We start from the raw sequence: 23,980 nt of genomic DNA, 5'->3' as shown, positions 1-23,980 counted from the left end.
TCAAGATTAGACAAAGCTCTGATATTGTAGGTGTTTTCTTCTCAATCTGTCAAGAATAAGAACTCGATGAAAAAACAATTCAGACTAGTGAGCCTTCATTCAAAGAGAGGTAACAAAATATATATAAACAAGTATATATATTGAAATAGAAACTGGAATGGCTATTGCCAAAAGACAAGAAAACTAGAGACCCTTGAAACTAGACTAGAAGCAAGAAAGGAGTTGACAAGAGTGAAGAAGCCTTCACTCTTGTCTCTATATATACTATCTAACTAAGGGCTACGTGGCGACGTTCTATAGGACCTTCAATATGTGTTGACTTTGTAGGACACATGCCTTGACTTACAAGGCAAGTTTTTCTACGTGTGGGCTACATAGTTAGCTTGATCTTCACGCTAACAACATGTGTGGCATATGGCCAACTTTTTGACCACGATTCTAATCCAAAAAGTCAATTAAAGACACCTATGAAGTCAAAGCAGTGTCTAAGAAGCTTCTAAGAAGCTTTCATATTAAATATTATAGAATTAACTTACTTTTACCTATTTTTACTTACTTCTACCTATTTGTATATGTAATTATTAGCTTACATGATTATGGCCGTGACAAATAGTCATATATATATATATATATATATATATATAGCATAATTTAAAAATACATATGTATGTAGGTATTTAAAGATTTTATAAAAAAAAATATCATTCCTTATAATAATTATATGTAAAAATTGATCATCTTTAGAGGTTTGATCTATTTTAAAATCTTTATTTTAAAAAAAAAAAAACCAAAAACCAAAAACCAAATTTTGTCAAATTATTATTATTATTATTATTATTATTTTTCTTTGAATTTCAAAACTTAAAATTTGAGATTTGAGATTGAAATTGATTCTTTAAAACGTGAAGAAGTGAGTGCTATCCCATGATTTTATCCTTTAATTTAATTTAATTTCTTGCATATTAAAAATAAATGTACCGTACTTTAAGTGGTTTATCTAATCTTTGAATTTTCTGTATATATTTTTTTCTTTGTAAATAAGACTTACAGACACCTTGAATAACCAAAGTTGAAAACACAACAAAAATTTGAACGTGGGAACAAGGTTTAGCACAGTGTTGCGTTATTACCGTGATTAATGGATCTCATGACCGTCACATAAAGAGAACCTGGGTAGTCTCGGAGGTCAGAGCCACAAATCTGGTTGCTTAATTACCCGGGCTGAGAACCTGGATTTCGAAGGCTGAAAATATCCGCCTCGAAGGGGCGGGTATGAAGACATCCATCTGCCATGGCTTCACTTGAAGATGATCTCCAGTGCAGGCACAAGCTCGCAGCTCAAGCGGCCATGGCGATGGCGACGGCGATGGCCTCCACCACCTCTTCAACCATGGCACTCCACCGCACTGCGCTCGCCAACTCTGTGCTCTGCTCCTCGCTTTCAGTAGCTCCTCTGCGTTCCGCCAGTTTAGTCAATGTTTTCGGTGCCGAGGGTCTATCTTTCAGGCGTGGGAGGGAGGCTCGGAGCATTTCTTTCAAACGCTACGCTAAGTTCCAGCAGTTTAGTCAGGACGCGGCGGAAGAGATCGTTCCAGAGTTAAACGAATCTCCAGAGGCAGAACAAAATGATGCCGAGCAGTATGTGCAAACTGAATTTTGGCTTTTGTAGTTAAGTACTGCAAGGCAATAATGCCTTTACGGAATTTGTATAGCTACGAGACTTTGTTGTAACTGTTGATTGATTGAATGTTTTGTGGTGTAGCGAGTTCTGAGGTTTAGTTTCCTTTGGGCTGCTTCTCCAATTGCAATAAATCCTTAAGGCGTGAATTGTGGTTCTTGCATTCGGGAATGCGAAATTCATGCGTGGGCATTGTTTTTGTAATTTTCTGGTGTAGTGTTTGTCAATCTTTCGAAAAATATTTCTGTAGAATGGTTTCATTGTGAAGATTTTGACAAGCCTTTTGGAACAGGATATTGCCGCAAAATCTAGAGACTGCCATGATTCATGCCGGTGAATCCACTGGGCTTTACATCAATTCTGGTGGAACACGCGTGATAGTGAGAATTTCCTCAATACTCGTTACCGATCTTTACCGCATTCTTATTGGTGTCTGCATGCAGCTTTTGTTTAAAATCCTGACTTCGGTTGCTGTTGGGACTTGATAGTCGAGACTTGTGCTGAGTAATTTGAGGTTCTGTTCTTGAGTTTTCAGTTCATTTGTTTGGCTATGCAAGCAATCATGGTATAGCTTTTTGAGGGCATTTTCGTGAGCATGCACGTTGCTTTGAACACTTCCATTCGTTTGAATTTCGGAGTCAACGAAGTTTTGGGCTTGAGCTGGACAATGAAAGAAATGAAACATGAAACATGAAATACATACATATTTGCATGTATCTTGATGAGATGTACGATGGTGAGTTCCTACATTGCATCATCGGCTAACACGATAATGTTAATATTGACACAATAAATTGGACAGGCAGAATTGCTCGTACCGGAGTTGGTGAATCTAGACGAGGATGGTGCTCAACAACGAGTTTGGGATCTTTCTAGATTGTTTCTTGATACCTTGCAAGAAACTGTGGGAGAGCAGGTTTTTGTTTTCTAACTGAAGTCCTATCTGTTTTGTTGCGTTTTGTAGTTGTGTTCCTGAGTTGTTGCTTGTTTTATGAGTCTTATGAAGTTACTCCCGGAAAGTGAGGCATATATGGCGAGGAAGTAACAACATAGCCTTTTCCTTGTCCATTGCGTGGCCTTTCTCGTCGGCACTTAACAATATGATGTTTCCTTGTTTTTCTGGTACTTAGGATGGCTCACAAGGATTGAAGACGATGCCGATTTTTTAGTAGACCTTTTGTTTAACATTCTACGTATCCATCTATATGCACGTCAAATGAACAATTATATCTAGGACTAGATGTGCCATCATGAGTATTTGTAACATATTTTCTTACTGTCACTGTACAGCGTGTCAAAGCTATTTTCCCAGATGCTGGAGTAGCCGCTTTCGTGAAGTACCAATGGAAAGACGTACCCTATTCTTTTGGCAGGTTCATAGCTCATCTACTTCAAGTTGCTTAGTTTTTGAGGCGCCGTGGACCGTGGACACTGGTTTGAGAACATTTGTTTCCTGATGTGTTGCGTCTGTATTTTGTTATTGATGCGTGCAACTGTAATAACTAGTGTCTGATACTGTTATGCCATCACATTGCAGTCTGAATGATAGGAGGCCTGTTTCGAACGAAGATGAAATAGTGGTACTGATATCTCCGGATCATCAAGGATTACCTGATGTTGAACGCATCAACAGCACCCTTGCGGGGGATGATGATACTCCTGTAAGTTTGCTCGCTCGTCATGTTAGCGATCTTATGTGAATCTAATTTAACTAATTTTGTAAAAAAAGCATCCACTGAATTTACTGCCTATTTTGTACGCCAGGCTAGGGCGATGGTCATGTTGAATCCACGTCTCGTTAGTGGAGATGTTGGAGTCGGTCTCAATGTTAGGCGTATGCGTGAACGCCTTCTCAGGTGAGTTTTATAATTTCTTACAACTAGCTATGAGGAGTGGGGCTGTTGGCAAGAATGAGAATATGTACCCTGTTTCTTTTTTCCTTTTTTTCTTTTTGCAGTTCGCTTGTGGTCATTTTTACAAGGCCTGCTTTATCCAATGTTATCATAGTATATTCTGATCTTTAGTTTATACAGCAGTGGTTTAAAGCTTCGAATATTCAAAACGCTCTTGGGACTGAATTCTTAGCAAAAAACCTATAATGTCTTAGATGGAAAACACTTAAATTGAAGACTTTTTTTGTGCTCTGTCAAATAATGCATTTGTTTGTCGGAATGCAGCAAGTTTACCACAGTATATTCAGTTGCACCACGACCAGAAGCAACCATCTTTAGGCAATATCCAGGGTATGTTGTGCTTTCCCTCAACAGGAAATGGTTTCAATCGCTTCTTGAATCCGTACAAAATTGTCTCCTCTTGCTCACATACTTATCTCCCAGATCTGCTTGGACCTTAGTATTCTATCTTGTCTACTATCACATGAGCAAATTGTATTTGTTGCTCCTATGGCTCTCTGTGTTTTATATCCTGACTATGTCCTGACCCTGTGTTTGTGAACACAAAAGTAAGGTGCTGTCTTTCTCGAGATCCTTGCTTTATTTAATCTAATCATATTAGTGTACTAAATACCTCATCATTCATCATCAGGCTGTGGCAGATATTTACAGAGGATAGCAAGCAACCTGGTCGTCTGATACTGGCAAAGGAGCAACCAAGTCGACCAACCTTGGATGACATTGATGTACGAACTCTAACTAAAACCACAACGCTTTTCTCATGCTGATCCAGTCACTAAATAATCTGCTGTTGAACGTGAAAGATCGAATGGGAAAGAATGTCTGTTATTTTGAATATCCGTGCCTTTCGGTTTGTATGGTATTTGAAACCATTTTCTTCTGTGATAGTAATGCTGGACGTGACCTACCGCAAACCAGAAACTTGTATGTAACTTGAGATTCGCGTGTTGGTTTGCTGATCCAGATGTTGCTTTTAGGGGGAGGAAGTGGTGAAGATGGTGAACCAGAACCGTCAGCCTTGGCAAATGCTGTTGGCATCTTTGCCTCTTTTAACCGTTTTTTGCGTTCAATTAGTCAGTAGTCTATTTAATTCCATTTCTGTGAATCACAATCATAAAAACAGCTTGCATTTACACTTCTTTTCTCCGATCGTTTTGTGTATGTCCTCGCATTTGTGGTGGATTCTCTCATAGTACATGCTACATGCTTCAAATTGTCTTCGAGGAAACTATCAGTACAACCGAGGATGGGATCCCACTAACGTCTTCGACAAAACTTGCAGTTATCGTCTTACCAAAAAAAGTTCCGTTCTTTCTTTTACTTCATCTAATGACAGCGGTAATTTGTTTCTCTCCACTTTATTTCCACTCAACATATTACATTCATCACTTAAATTTACGTAGTTCTTTGATTGTCCATTCATTACATAGCAGTCTATTCGTGAATACATCCGATCACAACATATGTGTCAATCTTCGTCAGTCAGTTCGCATTAAAATAGAAGTCAATATCCTCTAATGCCTACAGTAAGTATTATTCACATTCATTGGTGGCATGAATTATACCAGTAACAACACAAGGACGCAAGAAAGATCGCTTGACATCTTCACCTTGTTGTGGGAAACTAGAAGTAACCAGAAAACCTCAATTCAAGTGAAAAGGAATGCTGTCGGTGAAGGTAAGGAAACACCTTTGTGAAGCAAACCATGTATGCAATTAGTATTGTCATCTATTAAGATCCCTGTCTCAATTAACCTATCTCGTCCATCCTCTATCCCATTTTTCCACACACATTACCGGCTCATGACCGACAACTATGTACCTAAAAATAGAACCTTTGATTATTCCTCGACCAGATTCTGCAACCCAGTCTTCAGTGCGTTCGTGACGTCGCATGAACGAGTTTTCTAGAACTGAAGTGGGGACGAAGATTCTAGAATCGGGCGTGACGATCGTGCGAGAATTGTACGCCCTCGCAGCCAAGACTCTCTTCGTCGCACTTCAATTCGCATTGCTGACGTTGTTTTAGATCCATCGTCGTCGTCTTCGTCGCTGCTTTGCACCATTGCCTCACTTCCTGAAGTACGTACCCACTTCGCCATCTTTTCTCTACCCTTTGGCGCTTCTCACCACCGTAAAGCTCTGTCAGGCTCACTTCCGGTTTGGAATAAGGCATGGTGGTGGTCATGATTCTTCCGTTGTGTTTCTGATAAGAATTCGAGGTCTGTTTGTGTTTGTGTTTGTGTGTGCGTTCAGTGTTTTAGTCTTAATGAGAAGTGATTTAGCTAGCGGGGGTTGCTATTCCGTGAGCATTGGAGGCGCTTGGTTGATTGTGGGTGGTGGTCCGAGGTTTTGTGATTGATCACGAGCATGTTTCGTTTTATCGTCTTGGATACATCTGTTGTCGAGCTTAGATTGTTGTTGTCCTACGTGCGAAGGTTGTTCATAGCACTTCGCTCCGGATATTGAATACGATTGGTGTTTGGGTAGTATCTTATGTCTTGTATTGACAAGTAGCTCAACCCAGAGGATGGTTTAGAGCCTGTATATGGGTTGATGGAGTCGTTCTCGATCATGCCCGCATTGCGTTCTGAGCCACTGGTGCACAATTTTAATCAGGTGGAGGTAGAAGCACCAATGTTGTTCGACAATGTGATAGGAGGGAGGCTGAAGCTGAAGGGGAAGGCGCTGGATGTGAAGGCCGGAGGAATTAAGAAGAAAAAGAAGAAGAGCAGCCACACGCAACAGCATTATGGGATTCTGACAGGGCTGGAAGACGCTGAACGACAAGCACTCAACTCATCTGAAGCAGATACTGGCTCTGACGGAGGTAACCAAAATTACGAGGATCGCGAGAGAAAAGAGAAACAGCCAAGTGCTGTTAATGACTACTTGACGCCGGCAGAAAGGAGATATCACGAGCAGAGGGCGAGAACGGAAGCCGGACGCTTAGCTAAAATCGCCAGAAAAAGCCATCGACAGAGAGTGGAAGAGTTCAATCAGTATTTAGCTAACCTAAGTGAACATTATGACATTCCTAAAGTCGGTCCTGGTTGAGACAGTAGGTATCCTTCTCGTATTCTTACTTGGAATCCTCCGGTTCTGCTCAAGGTCTGCAAAACTGTGAAGGATAGTTGTAGCAGTTTTGTATCTGATATATTATGTTGAATTCACACACGTACTCCAGAGCTTGTACTTTTGTCCTATTTAGAATCAATAGTAGATGTTGGCCTGAAGCTGACTTCGAACTTAGCACAGTTTTGCGATTGGCTGATACATAAACCTTGTCAAGATCTTTGTTGCTCCCCAAACCTCCATGCTGCTGTCCTGCCAATGTGCAGGTAGACTAGCACATAGTTAAGCATGGTTTGGAGAATGCTGTTAGGAATTCGGCTGTGCCGGTGCTAGTTGTTACCCTACATATCTTATATACTCTAATCTGTAGTGGTGCTCAATCCCTCCACTGTGCCACCGGGCAACTGTGGACGATCTCCCAAAGAAACACAGAACGAAAACGGGGCAAATTGTCTTGCTGCAAACTCAAGAGTAGAATGTGGTTTCTTGCAGATCATGGCATGCTTCAAATTGTATTATGTGTTGTTTACTTCTTTATCTACAGGCTTTATTGGGATTTTCAGAGTTGATTCTGAGGTAGTGAGCTTTGAGAGAAACCAGAGCCAACATCATTGTGAGACGCTATAAATCAGGTCGGTTTCTCACTCTCGCCTCGTGCAGCTTGGTTTCTTTTCTCAAGTCTATCCCTCAATTGCTGCATTATGATGAGCATATATGTGGGCCTTACAAGCTTTTTGCTTAGGGATAAGCTTGATTTTTGCTTACGGATCAACTTGTTTTTTGCCTCTCCCTGAGCTTATCCCTAAGCAAAAATCAAGTTGAGCTTTACACTTAATAAAAAACACTTCTTTTTTTTAGAAGGCAGAAAGAAAAGCATTCTTTCTTCCATCTTTCCTTCAGTTATGTGAACATGGTTAACTTTGTAGTCATGTCGTAGAGCCAGGATGCCTCACAGTGTGTGGAGAGCAGCACCATCTTCTTTTCTTTTTGTTTTTTTTGCTTTTTAATATATATATATATATATATATATATAAAATTCGCAACAAACTTTCACTCCACTATCCCCCTTCTCCTCCGATAGTGGCATCTCACCCGATAGTGGCAGATTCTGCAGCGAATGGTCACCGGATTTGTGACACTGGATCTTGTGGTGAGGGATGGAGGACACGAAATAACATTGATTTTGCTTTGAATATAAAAGCATTCAAAGTTGTTTAAGTAAGAAAAATAATATGGCTACAATTAGTTGAACAAGTTCACAATGGCAAAAATGAACAATGATTATGTTTGATAGGAGGTATGGAATCTGAATTATGGTTGATTACCAACATTGGTTTAACAAGACCCAAATTGGATCATATTGTTATATGATTGATGTCAATTTCAGATTTTCTCTTATATATATATATATATATATATATATATATTTATATTCACATTTGCAGATAATAGAAAAAAATAAAGCTTTATTTTGAAGTTAAATATTAAAGATGAGGAAAAATCCACCTAAATATAGTTATTATTTGTTAGACGTTTTTGTTTTTTATTTTTAAAAAATATTGAAGGTATTGAATAACGGCATTGTTATATTTTGATGTTGCATGCAAATTATTAAATAAGAAAGAACATCAATGCAACAAAAAATGAATCAATATAATTATATAGAATGTTGTAGTCTTAAAAAAATTATCGTATTTTGAAAATTATCTTGGACATGACTTGGAATTTTTATCACAGTTATTCTTATTTAATTTTATTTAATTTTATTGTAGAATAGTCTTGCACTAATATATCTATCTATTTATTTTCTACAAGAATAGCAATAGGATAAGTTTTAGTAGCATCTACTAATGTAACATAATATTCATTAGAAATCTTTTAGAGCTTTAAGTAAGATTGATTACAGTAAATAAATAATGTTATGATATATTATATGTTGTGCATATACATATCATGTGCGACCCACATTCTGAGGTCAAAGATTAGTCCTAATACTATCACAACCTCAATAATTTGACTATTCAAATTTATATAATATCATTGTTTTAACATTAATCTTGAAGGCAATTTATTTTTTAAACGAAGATTCAAGTTTCATAACAAGTTCTTATCTACTTACCACAAATTATTTCATATATATATATATATATATATATATATATACTGTAAAATAAAAATAACCATTTAAGAAAGTGTTTTTAATATTAAAAAAAAAACTTGGAAACAATTGTTTTTATATTTAATTTGATTATTTTTAATGTAATTGAGATTTCTTTTATATCAATTCTTCCTTTCCAAAATGATTCTCTAATATGGTCATATAGCTAATGTAAGCATATTGAAAAAAAAAATTACTTTCACCTTTAAATATCTTCTTTCAAATAACTTCAAAATCAATTTAGAAATCAAACTTACAAAATATTCAATTGTATAAAACAATACACTGGTTTTTTTCACAAAAAGCCATAATTTTTTATTAATTATTTTAAACTATTTCTTTTTAATTATATTTTTTTAATCGGTATAAATTCTATTAATTTCTAAGATCCATTAATTATATATACCTTATATGAATTATGAATTTTATTATATACTTTATTTTGCAACACAGTTTGTTGCATATTTTCTTTGAAATCAATCTATAAATATTATTTCAGTAGTAGGATATAGGTTTATTTACTCCAAAGTATCAAAGATTTTTATAATATGTAACTAATTTTTTCAATAATATAAAGTTTTAAAAACTATATATATATATATATATATATATATATATATATACATACATATACATGTTGGTAATTCAAAATTCTATTTTACCTTGATTATTGTATTTTTGATTTCTAATTAATTCTAAAAATTACAAAAATATAAAATATGTCAACTATATACATCTTATTTTTATTTCTTAGTGAGTTATTTTTTTTCCTTCAAAAATAATCTATTTAGACTTGTATTTTGATATAGTTCATTAACATTTATAATTACTAACTTAGACCTATGTACTACCTTAAAGTCATATTTTTATAAAATTTAGAATTATCTTAATTTTTTTATTAATAATCTTGATGTATCAATTAAATCATATAAAATTTTAATAATAAAAAACTAAAAATTTATTGATTTAATTTCAAAATAGAAATAAATAATGATTTACATTAATAGCAAGAAATCTAATTTTTTGTAATAATTTAATATTAAATTTTATTTAAAAAATATATCACTAATAACTTTGATTATTATGTATTGATTGAAAATCTATATTTAGCTAAAATATAGAAAAAAATAATTTACATTCTTTATTTTTTAATTTTTTGAGTCAAGAATAAAGATTTTTGAAAATTTTCAAATGTAATTTATATTCTTTAAATTTTAAATCTTTGATTTTGAATATTTGAAATTTGAATTCTTTACATTCTTTATTTTTGAAAATCTTTATGTTTGAAATCTACCAATCCAACAAATCTTTTGAAAAAGTATTTAAAACCAATTTGGTGGCTTTTTATCAAAAATAATGTTGTTTTGCATACTTAAATAATTTATTTTGACTAAAAAAATTTATAATAAGACTTTACAAATATAACCATCAAATATCGTCATAAGAGATTATATTTAATAAAATCTCAAATATAATACTGAAAAAGGTTTTTGGACAAAAAACTTGCAAATATTTTGAATGGTTTTTTAAGTAATCGATGCATGTTGATAAAACTTATTGTTATTTTAAGAAAAAAATAATCACTCTTATTGATTATAAGAAATATTAAATTAATTTTTTTTATATTAGTACTAATATATGTTATTGATCTTATTACCATTAAGTTGGACATTTATCAAAGTAAAAATTGTATTAAGTAGATAAATCTCTATCAATATTATCTATTATAGAACTTAGTAGTAAAGCATAGATTTAAAATTCAATATTCTTTTGTTTTCTTACATAAATGCTCTGGTCCTTAAATATGATTTACATATATATATATATATATATATATACACACACACAAAAAGAAATAATCTTTTACAAATTATTATTTTTTGATTAATTTGCATTTTAATTTATGTAAAAAACTATAGAAGTCCAAAAATTTTAAGATTTGAAAAAAAATTGAAAACAGTAAAAGACAATCAGTGATGCTTGATTTACTAAAATAAATTCTAAATTTCAGATTTCTTTAAAAAACTTTCATGACATTAGAATTTTTCCACAAATAATTTCAGTAGATGCCAAAAAGATCTTCGTAAACATTAAATTCTGTTGATTGATAAAATTTCCATCTTAAAACTGTTGTAATAATTTTAATGTCTATTAGTGATTTTATAAATAATATTATATATAATGATATTATTGATGAATTTTCCAAATTCACAGAAATAGATCTTTTACAGCTGCGAAGTTCATATACATCAAAGACTAAATATTTGACTAAACATTTGACTCTTTAATAACAAGTTTGAATTATGAAGTAATTAAATGTAAGAAAAAAAATATCTAAATGAGAAGCTTTGATCTTTGCACGTATCATGGCAAGAAAAGCACCTCTAATCAACATTCTATAGTAATGAATTATTTAATTTATAAAAGAATGCCATATTGTTTTAATTTTTTTAAATATATAAAAATAAATAGAACTCATATCAACTTTGTAAGATACAAATTGAGAGGAGACAACAATGTCTTCATAACAAGTGAAAAGAACTCAATACTTGTTACATTTAAATAGATTATAAGTTTAGATGCTAATAAATAGATGAAACCATTTAAAATTTTAAAGTATATTTTTTCAAGTAAGATATTTTAATGGGAGAATATGACATGGTTGAAGCCATTAAAATGACATCTATTATTATAGATATTATTATAACATATAAAAATACAAAGATTAGATATATAGACATATTTTATATATCTAAGATAAAGTTTTTTTTTTTTTTTTTTTTTTTAATCAACAAAATTGTGATAAAAAATTTAAAATTTATTTCAATGCATATGGATGATTTGTAAAAGAAAATCATATAATCAACAGAGATATGGTGGCCACAATTATACGACATTGAAACATATACAATATTATCTAAAAAAGTGAATAAAGTAGAAGTTGTGGCATTTATAATTTTTTTATTAAATTAAGATTTTTTTTAATTTTTAATTTTTTTCTCTACTATTTTATTATAAAAATATAAAATAACTTTATGATGAACAAAAATATATAAAATAAAACACTTATAAAGAAGTCAATACAAAATAAAGTTATTTTTGTTGAAAATTAAATCAACACATATGCAATTGCAGTTCTATTAAGTTAAATACTAGAGTTGTTAAATCTTTCAAAATAATTTAATAGTTCTCTAAATATGTACTGAATATAATATATATTGTGTTATAAAGGAATTTTTCTTATTCTCTCACTTTATGAAAGGCAAAAAAACACCTTCTTTTTTCCTTCCCTCATTTATTTCCTCATCTCTTCTTTCCTTTAGAATCTCCATTAAGGCTTAGTTAACTAAAGATGGTTAGAAAGAATTGACTTGATAGAGAGAATTGGAGCAATAGGGTTTAGACTTTTAATAGTTAGGTTGGAGATATCTGATGTATATAACAACCAAACCAATATAATTTGCACTCTAGAATCCAAGTCAAAGATACTTGATCTAATTAAGAACCAGACATCTTAAAGTTTTAATTAGAGTATATTAAAAATAAGAGTAAAGAATTTCTAACAATAAGATGGCTAATTGCCAATAATTATCGATTTTTTTTTACTGAAATTGAATTAAATGTAGTCTATATTAAACTAGCAGTTGGTTTAAAATTTCTCTTAATATGATTTTCAATACAAATTTTCTACTTTGATACAAAGAGATTTTTTTTAAGGTTATTACTTACAAAAAAATATCTAACAAAAAATATAAAAAATTGATATTGTTCTAAAATGACTGAGAAGTGTTTTTTTACACCAAAGCCAACTTTGGAGATAGTTTTCCAATCTATTAGATTTTAGAACTATTTATATTTAAAGTATTGGAAATTAAACCTTAAAACCACAAATAACTAGATTTTTTTTTTTTTTTTTTTTTTTTTTGTAGAAATATATGCAATCAACCAAATAAATTTATTCACCAATAGACTATCCAATCAATATAATATCTAAGATTAACAATCTCTATAGAGGAATTTGTAACATAACAAATAAATTTTCTAAACTACACATATTTTATACAAAAATTTATAATTAATTTCTATTATGCTTTAAATTATAGTAGGTGGCTTAGAAAAATGCATAAACATAGTTGATTTTCTGATAAAAGATGCATTAAAAGAAAATAATTAAATGTTTTATTTTTTAAGTAGTAGAATAATATGTATTATCAAACTATTGGAAAGTATGTAATTGAATGTTTGTCAATCTATAAATACAACATCTATAAAATCAACTTGAATTTTATTTACATAAATTAATAATTTTGAAGAGAATTGTAATTTATCTAATTAATTAAAAAATTGAATATTTTACAAAACTTTAAGACTTTAAGGCTGTTGTAAAAGAGGAATTGAATTACAAAATTAAAGTATTGTACATAAAAAATAGAAGTGAGCTTATATCTAAGATATTTTTTTAAATAAATAAATATAGTGAAAGAAAAATCTCAATATTATATATTCTACAAGAAAATGTAGCTATTGAACATACTAATTACACCATTATATAGATTTCAAAGAAAAAATTACATATTTAATACATAGACTATAAGTAAAAAAAATGGAAGAAAATACTTTATATATATATATATATATATATATATATATATGTGTGTGTGTGTGAAACATATCTAAGAGAAAATTATATTTTACAGAAAAAAATATTTTGATATATTTTATATATAAAATAATCAGATTATATGAAAACCAAAATTGATGCAAATGCACCTTGTGCATATTCTTTGGATGTTATGAGAAAACCATGGCATATGTATTTATGAGTTTATAATCCAAGAAGAACATTAAATTTCTTGATATTAAGTTTTGGAATAAAAATAATTGTAAATACTCAAAGATTTATTCAAGTAAAGATAATAGTAAAATTTTAAATATATCTTTTTAAAATATTTCTTTAGATAAAAATGATTCTTTTTTTTAAAGTAGAAAATAAGGTATAAATAACTATAAAATTTTTATATTCCTGAAAGATTAAAATATACATCCTAAGGATGTTCTAAGGAAGTAAGGAAAAGAAGATATCCTAAAAGAAAAAAGAACCCACTAAATAAATAATGGAAAAATATATTTGTCCAAATATATAAATGACATGCTGCAGTTATTTTTTTTATTGAAGAATTATCATTAGATAAGGTCATGAATTTTAGAAATGAAAGTAAGTATAAAACATTGATAGATAAAAAATTAAACCTTTCATAAGTAAAATTATATAGAAATTTGATTAATTATATTTAAATCATTTATTATGGATTCTAAGTAGATCATTTGTACCAAATTTATAATTCTTATTTTTTAGATTTTAAGTTTAGCTATATCTAGTATATTAAATAAAATTATATATCTTTATTTTTATTTTTCTAAAAATATAAAATTTAATAGTTAATTATTATTTAAAGTTATAATTTTAAATTTAATTTTTTTAAATAAAATTTTTATTTCATGTAATTTGAAGTAATGCATAATTTATATGAAAAGATAAAATTTTTAAATAATTAAATTACGATTTTAACTTGCAAAGCAAAAAAGACATCATCTTTTGTCAAAAATAAATTTAATACACAAATCACTATTGTATCACATATTCTCTTATTTGAGAATGCACCAAGCACTAAATTATAGAAAGTAGAATTTAGGTATTTAATTATTCAAGAAACTCAAATAGATTTTAATTGACTAAGATCAATGTCATCCAATTTCAACTCAAGTTGTTTTAGTGTCAATTTAAAAAGCTTAAAAACACTATTCTTAATATCCACAAGTATGTACAAATTCAAATTTCTTTGTAACTATTATTCTTTTGTAATTTTAATTATTTTTATAAATCTTATCATTAGTATGCAAACTCCATGAAGGCATAGCTCTTAATTTTACATTTTAAATGGTATAAATTTATGCACACTAATACCACTAAAATCTTTTTATAAGCTTACAAAAATTTAGCCCAATCCAACTTATAAATTGTATAAAATATCCAAAATACTACACATATGTTCTTCACCTCCTAACTTGAAAGTTGATGAAGAAATTCTAATAGCAATTTCTTCTATTACAATTGTTATATTTGGCTCAAAATTAGTTTGAAACTCAGTTATTAAGACTTTTAATTGCCTTCTAGGTTTTATCTCATTCTAACATATAAATCTTTAGATATTGTAATGATCCTAATCAATTTTAATATGTCCTAAAAAAAATAATTCTCCTTATAATTATGATTAGATATTATTTATTTTTACTTTCACAATGACATGATTTTTTTATGTATATCTATTATACACAATTAATCATACATTTAAGAAATTACAACTATAGATGTTGCTCAAAATGCACTAATCAGCTAAAAGGATTTGTACTAAATTTATTACATAAAATTCTAATTACCAATACAAATCTTATTTTTGAATAGTTATTTCAAAGTTATTTCAAAACTAAAAGAAATATGTTCTTTTCTTTTGGAACTAACTTGAAGTTAGATTGCAAACTCTCTATGTCAATCTGCAAATGCTCTTGTACCTTATCATATGCAATTGTTTTATTGATCGGAATCTGATTTCAACCATAATTCACAAATCATTATTTCTTGGATATCAATCCAACCAATCCTAAGATTTTTTTAACACTATTTTTTACTTTTTTTTTTTAATCTTAGAGTGAATCATAAAAATTATTTATGTAATTCCTATGAGTTCTATCAATAGATCTTAATTGGTGAAATTATTAAGATTATAGTTTTAAGTTATTTTAAGAAAAAAAATATTAGGATTAGAGAGTTTATATTATTATTTAAGTATTTATTATAATGTAAAAGGGTTCAAAAATTTAAAAAGTCTTATTAGAAAAAAAAATTATAACAATAGATTCTTAGTAAGTCTTGGAAAAATTATCTTAGTTGATTTAATATTTTTATTTACTGTTGAGTATTAATGTTTCATTATTGAAACCAATGTCTATATTAGCCTCCTATCTACATGTATTACTTCTAAAAAACCTATAAATATTAGTAGATAGCAGAACCGTGAAAAAGAACAATATAACTTTTTAGTTATTTATGTAAAAATTAAAGGTATTAATTGATTTAAATTAATTTTTTACCATATAAAATCACAAAGGTAGAAAAAAAGAAGTAGCTTTGATTTTATTTCATTATTACAAAATTATTATGAGAATTATTAAATTTTATATAGAATTAGTTAGAAATTATTAAAGTAATTTTTAAGACTTTAATAAAAATAATTTTTACCACTTTGGGAGGCCATCATGAAAAGGCTTTATGAGATTCCAAGGCCAATCTAACACTTTTAAACACCAAGGTGAAGTCAAAAATATAAAATATTAACTAAATTAATAATAAATAGAATGATTAAAAACTACTATAGCCCTTATAGGAATGAAGGTGCACAAGTATCATATGCATTGTAGCATCTTGAATGTAAGTAGGATGATAAGACTAAGGCCTCAAGGTCTCTTTAGAACATCTTTATATACTACTTGTGAGCCTTTTACATTAAAATTTAGTCTTAAAAGAAAAAATATTAATTAAAATTAACCTAATAGATATTAAGATAAGCAAAATAAATTAAGAAAATTTCATAAGACCTTGTTTAAATGTTTAACATTTTATTAAATTAAGATGATAGAATATTAATTGAAAAAAATATTTATATTTTTACCATATAATTATATTACAATATAGTATTTCTAAATTTAGCTTATATATATGTATAGTTTATTTCATGACCATCTATAGGAATAAATTTAGAATAAATGGTTATATTTTTTATTGCTTTGGCAGCAAGGTGGAGGCAAAATCCTTATCTTAACAAACCTTTTATTTTAAAAAATAAAATAAAATAAAATAAAAAAGTGCTAGAAATATTAGAGTGGTTCTATTATGTGATAAGTACAATTCTTTTTTTCTTAAATATCTTGAGGCCAAATTGGAACAAAGCTCAAATTTTAATAAAATCTACAACTTCATCTATTAATCTAACCCAAATAATTTTTAACATTATATCTTCCTTGGACTACTCTTACCTTTGAACTACCAAAGAGTATTGACATTCTTTGGTGAAAGGTTACCAAATGAAGTTAACAGACCAGTACAAATTCTTTGTTTTGATAAACATAGAATTAAAAAAATTAAAAATACAATCATCCTCCCAATTCTAAGTCTAGGGACTTGTGACATTTAGAAAGAAACACAACATAATTTCTACTGTAGAATTTATTTCATGACATCAACATATGATTCGATTATGGAAACAGGCAGTTTCCCTTGCAATACTACTTTAATATATAAGATGTAAGTGGCTGCTAGTGACAGATTCGGTAACACATGCAAACTCCAGTGTACTCTCGAAACCTGGTACTTCTCCTGTTTCGAAGAGAAAAGCAGCAGACATTGCCTTGTATGCTAATGTTTTCGTGCAGGGAGTTGCCATGCAGGACAGGGACTATCTGTGAACAGTTCTGAGTGATCTCTTGCTTGTGTCACCTCTTGGTTTCTATCTCATTATTGTGAATCAACTCGGTAGTGACCCTGGTTGGTAACGAAGTACGTTTCTACGAGCTCAGCACCCGATTCGGATCTCTACTAGATGGCTCAGCGAGTGCAGACATATTCCACGAATTTGTCTTTGTCCGCAGCGGAAATGCAGCGAAATGTTGCTGCTGACTCTGGATCCGACGTGCATGCAACCAGACGATGCTGGGAGTATTTCACATTAATGGACACGATCGAGGATCAGCAGGCTTTTCTGATCAAGGAAGCGGTACCATGCAAACAAACTCGCACAGCACAAAATAAATGACGTACAGTAGCTTTTGTTCTTTAGAATCGCGTCAGTCAACATGGACGCAAGGAACGTGTGGTTGCTCACATGCAACTCATATTGATTTGTTTCTACCACCTCACTTGCAGAGCCACCGATATCTAACATCGATATCTGCCTTCACAGCCCACTTGTCTGTCGCTCATTGAAATCTGGATCCTGCAATCACATACGGCACTCTCCCCTATCATCGGGCATGTGTTGCTTGTTTGGTATTTTATTCTCCAGCGATGTCAAAAAAAGTTGACTTGCCATTTTGTCATTAAAATGGAAAGATTCTACGATTGCAAAGCAGGCGCTGGGATCCAGTAAGCTAAACTTGAGTGTCACAGACAGTCGGAAGAACCGAGTTAAATGGTTGTGAGGAGGAATGATACCATAGAATCTCGGAATCCCTCCGAGCACCAAAAGTTATTGTTGGTAATCCAAAACATATCAAACTCTGGAAGCGTGAAATTTGGTGATATCTCTTCGTGATATGCACAACATGTTTACCGTATTAGATAAGTATGAACCAGATTCAGTGCATGACCTTAAACAAAGATCTTATGGCCTCTTTAAAAAACTATTTCTTTGGATCAATACGGTTCAAATGTTAGGTCTACCTAACAAGAGTGATGGTACTTTTTTCTTTTTTTTTTTGGTTATATTGCGACTTTGGCAGAAATTGGTATCAAAGTTGATTCATCTAAAATTTAGAATTATAAAGAATCTACTTAAGAAAATAATATATAGTTTCTAAGGTTTAGGTTAGATTATATATTGTAGTAGGGGGTAGAGCTTGCCATTCAAAAATATTGGATGTTTTATTTCATATTGCTAATTTTATGAAAGCTTTTAAAATAAGATAAAAAGATAAATCTTATATTATTGCTTTCTTTTAAAATAAAAATATAAGAATATAAGATAGAATTATGATCTTAATTATTTTTTAACAAATTTAAAAATCAATTGAGTTAAGACTAAGTACATAGAGCAAAACCAAATATCAAAAGGAAAAGAAGAAGAAAAAATAAAATAAAATAAAATAACTAAAAATAACTAAAAATAACAATAAATAAAAACAAAGTCTAAAATTACCAAGGATAGAACTCCAAACTACCTAGAAGTGAGCTCCACCTTATGACAACATGCAATCTAATGCAGACCTTTTAGTTTTTTAAAAGCAAAGAACTCACTAAAATATATGAGAAGGAATATTTTTATTTTAGAATATAAAGTTAACAAGTTCTATTAATTGTAAATGATTTTTTTTCCAAGTATCAATTCATATATTCTTATTCTAAATTATCTCATTAATATTGTTTAAGATAAAAATTTAGACTTCTAAAGGTTATAAAAGCCTTTGTTGTAATTTTAATTAAACTTCAATATTAAAAAAATATTTAATAACTATATTTTTTATATTATTTTGTCCCTTAGAGTATATAATAGAAGTAATAAAACTTGATGATACTTTTGGATTTAAATAAGAAATAATCATTGGAGAATGCTAAAGAAGTTTTTTAAAAATCAAATATTAAAAATGTTAGGTATATGGTGGAATGATTTTTAGAAAAAATCTAAAAGTACCTACCAAAATTTTAAAAACAAAAAACAAAGAAATAGAATAAAAAATTTATATCATTAGAATATATTATTATCTAATGATATATATTTTATTTTATTATAAATCGTTATTTTATTTTATATATTTTTTAAATGATCTAGCATATATTTACTTCACTCTCTAGACTGCATTACAAAGTTGTGATATGATTCACATTTCAACCCATAGTTGAAACAGTTCAGTCTGGTTGAAGAAAGCACAAGCTGATGATACAAAGTGTCATACGATCAAAACCCATCTACTGTATGAATTAAACGAATGCTACCGATATAGTTTTGCCACATATTCACGTAGTTGATGTCGGTTGAAACAAGTCAACTGTTTATTGTATGTAATAGGAAGAGAGATATTCTACCGAATGTGACAAACTTGAGAATACAGAATGTGGCATTGGGCCTCAAATCTGCATTTTGAGATACGCATATTGAGAATATGTCGAGGATAAGTAAAGAAACCGCAAGTATCGATAATGCTGATCAATCGGCACCGCTAATATCAAGGATTCGACGTCATCGCATGACCTGGAAAGCAGTAGACATTGTCGTGTGGAGGTCAATCCTTATGAGAAAACAATCCAATGTGATATGTTCGACTGGAAGAAAAAAATTGTTATAAAATAATGCGAGGAAAGTGTCGTTACCATACAGAGATCTCATAACAATATTGCATTCCTGGCAGATCATAAGGTCTACCTACAACTCCCTACCGATCCGACATCTGCTTACCGACTCTAGACAGTATAAAATTCGGGCTTGTACTACAAAAATTTCTAGGCTGGATTCTGATTATCATTTCGTGACGCCCCGTATGCCCGGCGGATGCATTTAAATGACTGTTGGTGGACGTCGGTAAGGGATGTCGAGAACTACGTGGTGCTCAGATGGCGGACAGTTTAAAAAGCAAACGCACGTGCACTGTGCTCTCATCATGAAGCTTCAGACAAGCAGAAAGTTTCGATGTAAGTCTAACAAGGTGTGCACCACCGTTGAAAATAATTAGACATGCTTTGGACCAGAGCGGAGTCTTATCGACCTTGTCAACTTGTAACACACAAGCTAAATTAACAAACTTACTGTTAATCTGTCGTTTGGGAACAAACATGGTCGGCTGCGGTGTACCACTACGCTTCAATTTCCCACTTGAGAACGTTGAATATTATTCTTCTGAACAATCATTGTGAGCCGTAGTGGATGAGTTTGTTAGGTTAAATTGCTTCGTAACGTCATCTGCGATGTGGGCAGATGTTGAGTAGCCCGCAATGCTGCAATGACACTGGACTCGGAACTGCAGACGAGGCGTCCATCCATCCACCACGAGTTGGTGCCGAAGCGAGAAAAGAACAGTTAAATAGGTAAACGGTCCTCCATGCCGCACAATATAGCCTTCAAAGTGGCTGCCGATTTCGTTTCTAGAATACCACCAGCCCCTCGTGTCAAGTCAACGGCCGAAAGAACTCATCCAACTTCAAGCTTGTTGTGCGAACATCCTGAATATATTTCCTTGCAGACAACCCTGACTAGATTGTAAAAAAATTGGGTTTTCAAGTTCAATTGCACATTCGTAGATGGTCAAATAGCAGCAGGTGGAGCAGAAAATCTACACTGAAACATCAACCTGTTGAATCATCAGCTTTCACCCATTAAGTGGGCCCGAACCGACAATCAGAAGTGCCAGTGCTGAACCAGCTTTCTCCTGTCTCCCCACCGTCCAACAAGCCCCTCTCAGTCCAGCTAAGTTTTCCAATGGTAAAAGGAATGAAATTCATAATGTCATGCTCCGATGACCTGTGTCCTGATCGATCCACGAGCCATCCAATTGCAGTAATGTTTAAAGATTGAAGGCTGGGAACTCCATCGCCGCAGCAACTCATCCGACGCGGATTGCACCGCAAAAAGGTATTTCGGGGGTAGTATTCAGGTGAGGTAGATACAGATATATCGCACGTCCCACCAATACCACCAACACGGATCTATCTGTGCTTGCATAGACCTATTTGTTAGGATTAACATGCTCGTGATTTTCCGGCACTACGAGCCTCCAAGCGGTGCCTCCACAAGGTGAAGGCTCGTAGTGCCGGTCAGTGCCGCGTTCCAGGCCTTCTTCCACTGCATTGGCGGGCCCCGCTTCACAGTCTCGACATTCGGTGATCTGTTGCTTCTCAATCGTTGTTGGTAATAGAAAAATCCTGAAAAACGAAGCATATTCCCCTGTCGGAAAGCGTGCTACGGTACCCACTACGAATGAATAAATGGATGGATGGATGGGAGAATAAATGAATGAATGAATCACGTATTGGGAAGCAACAGAATCCCAGTGAAGGGGTTATTAGGGCGGTCATAGGGCATTAATATTAATATTAAAATTATTATTGTTATGAATAAGTAGAGTGACGTGCAATTTTTTCTCAAGAAAACAGGAAGCAATATTTTAATGTATAGAATCCTATTTATTATATGAGATACTATTGTTCTCTTTTTCTGTTTAAACGTAGGGGATGTTCCTTATTGCTAAGCTTTTTGATAAGTAAAGGTTTAAATTCAGAAAGCCTGAGAACCTCAAAAACAAAATCAAACCAAACCAAACAAACAAACAACCAAGTTCCAACTATTAGTAACAATAATGTCTTTATGTTGTTTAATTGAGATAATTTCCCCTAAAGATAACTTGTGAAAGACTTAAGTTCTTTTAAAAGTCACTATTGGCGAAATTGATAAATTGATAATAGGTGCTTTTGTCATATTTTCATAAATTTTGGACAATTGGGTGCTATTAAAAGCAATAAAATATTATATTTGTAATTCTATCGACACAAAAATTTCTCATGTTTCTTAAATCTCTTATGATTTGTTGTTTTAAAGTATTAATTGCTCTAAAATAGTTTCACATAAGTCAATTTAATATGTAGAAATTTATTAGCAGAAATATTATTATAAATTTTATAAATTTAATCAAAATATAAGAATTTAGAATTCTACTTTATTATATTATACATGCAAGAATAAGTAGAATACTTTTAATAAGTAGAATTTGTGTTGTTTCAGTATTGTCTTTCCATAGGTTGATTTGTCCATTCTAAAGAAAATCCATAAATTTAAAATTTAGTGATTTAATTAGACCAAAGATGATCCATAAGATGATAAGAATACAAATCTATTTATTTAAAGATAATATTTCTATGTGAAACCAAGAAAAAATAAAAATAATATATATATATATATATATATATATATATATAAAGCAAAAAGATAAAGAACATATATTTTTTAAATACATATCTTTCCTATGTTGGTACCAAATGTCAAATAAAACATTAAAAAATCTTTTTTCATATTGATTATCTAAAATTAAAATAGTTTTAAGAAATATTTCTAAACATGATTGTTTGTTGGATCTTTTCTACAAGTCTCTTTTTGATTGTTTGTCTATGTATTCTTGAAGTGCCACTATAGTTAAAAAGAAGTACAAATCTTATTTTCTATTTTTAATTTAGTGAGGTTTTTTCCAAGCCCTTATCTTCTCAAAGGTGGATAAAGAAGGCTCTTTCTTCTCAAAGGTGGATAAAGAAGGCTCTTTCTTTTCATTGTTATTCATTAACAAACTTTTATTATGTCTAATTGTATATTATTTTTATATAAATCTTCTAGTAGTCAAAGCCATGTCAACAATGTTTTGATGTGTATATAGAATTAGGCTTGCTTTGATTTATATTGTAGATATTTTAGTTATATATAATTAAATTTTATGTGTCAAATTTTTTGTTATACTACAAAGTATTGGAATTATTAGAAAATAGGTGCCATTAAGTTGGATTTTTAAGTTCTTAGATGTTGAATGTTTTTTTGTCTTAACACTCCTTGGTCTATGCCATGTCTTATGAATTTTGTTTGATATTCATCTTTGTTATGCTTTTAAAAAAATAGATAATATTTAACTATCCTTTGGATTCAAAATTTCTTGTTTATTAGACTCTTAACCAAGATTTTTGTTGTTTCACACTTCATTTTTTTTTTCATTTATTTGTATTCCTATCTCAATATATTTTATTAACTGTATAATCTTATTTGGTATATTTTCATAATATATTATTTAATATTTTCTTTGCTTAAGTTTGTATTCTAATTTTGAAGATTACTTTGTTGATTAAGATATCTATTATTAATAAGTATAAAATCATATGAAATCATAGAATATTATTCTATATTGTTGCTTTAAATTTATAAATAAAGTATTTCCATCACATGTCCTATTTTCTATAATTTAATTTTTATCATTTTAAATGAATTTAAGTATTTAATATTACTTTTTAAGATATATTTATATTTATATATTTATACATGTTTAATCTAATCATTTATTTTAAAATTATATAAAATTAGATAAGGTGAGTGCCATAAGAAAAATCTTTCAATAAAATGTATGATTTATTTAAATAATCAATTTGAATTTTTGTATAATTTTCGAGTTCATATGAATCTCAATTACAAAAGGAATTGTTTAATTTAAGCTGCTTATTATATAAAAATAATTTAAATATTTGTATTTTAAACAACTATAAGTTTTAAAATTTGGCTATTGAAATAATTAATATTGTAAAAAGGTCTCATTTGTTGTATTTTTATAATTATTGGTTCATTAAAGTAAAAATAATTAAATGTTGAA

The 23,980-nt window shown here is 30.5% G+C and overlaps 2 protein-coding genes across 5 annotated transcripts; both read left to right on the top strand.

Annotated features, from left to right (window-relative positions):
- The first annotated feature begins 1,276 nt into the window (after positions 1-1,276).
- On the top strand, positions 1,277-4,726 carry LOC112282676 (uncharacterized). The gene is made up of 9 exons (XM_024521041.3): positions 1,277-1,638; positions 1,971-2,058; positions 2,481-2,594; positions 2,969-3,051; positions 3,216-3,339; positions 3,443-3,534; positions 3,856-3,921; positions 4,223-4,316; positions 4,556-4,726. Exons 1-9 carry the CDS (start codon positions 1,292-1,294, stop codon positions 4,670-4,672), a joined length of 1,125 nt encoding a protein of 374 aa, XP_024376809.2. The 5' UTR covers positions 1,277-1,291; the 3' UTR covers positions 4,673-4,726.
- Positions 4,727-4,789: 63 nt separating this feature from the next.
- Positions 4,790-6,768, top strand: LOC112283317 (uncharacterized). Of its 4 annotated transcripts, none has more exons than XM_090251799.1 (4): positions 4,874-4,929; positions 5,160-5,269; positions 5,448-5,673; positions 6,211-6,768. In XM_090251799.1, the coding sequence occupies exon 4, from the start codon at positions 6,229-6,231 to the stop codon at positions 6,646-6,648; it is 420 nt and encodes a 139-aa protein (XP_090107925.1). In that variant the 5' UTR covers positions 4,874-4,929; positions 5,160-5,269; positions 5,448-5,673; positions 6,211-6,228; the 3' UTR covers positions 6,649-6,768. The 4 variants fall into 4 exon arrangements, with proteins under 4 accessions (XP_024378061.1, XP_090107925.1, XP_073391507.1 ...); XM_073535406.2 differs by having other exon boundaries at positions 4,898-4,929; positions 5,448-5,556; XM_024522293.3 differs by lacking the exon at positions 5,448-5,673 and having other exon boundaries at positions 4,790-4,929.
- Positions 6,769-23,980: the final 17,212 nt, after the last annotated feature.

The sequence above is a fragment of the Physcomitrium patens genome, chromosome 1 (genome assembly GCF_059467195.1).
Source record: "Physcomitrium patens ecotype Gransden chromosome 1, ASM5946719v1, whole genome shotgun sequence".
Lineage (NCBI taxonomy): Eukaryota > Viridiplantae > Streptophyta > Bryopsida > Funariales > Funariaceae > Physcomitrium > Physcomitrium patens.
Note: the sequence above shows the minus strand (reverse complement) of the source record. Positions and strands in the feature narration are given on the sequence as shown.

Bases quoted from the DNA above. Each gene is read 5' to 3' on its own strand.
- LOC112282676 (XM_024521041.3), top strand. From the start codon at position 1,292: ATGGCTTCACTTGAAGATGATCTCCAGTGCAGGCACAAGCTCGCAGCT. The intron at 3,535-3,855 runs GTGAGTTTTATA...GTCGGAATGCAG, and splicing joins ATGCGTGAACGCCTTCTCAG to CAAGTTTACCACAGTATATT. The intron at 3,922-4,222 runs GTATGTTGTGCT...ATTCATCATCAG, and splicing joins ATCTTTAGGCAATATCCAGG to GCTGTGGCAGATATTTACAG.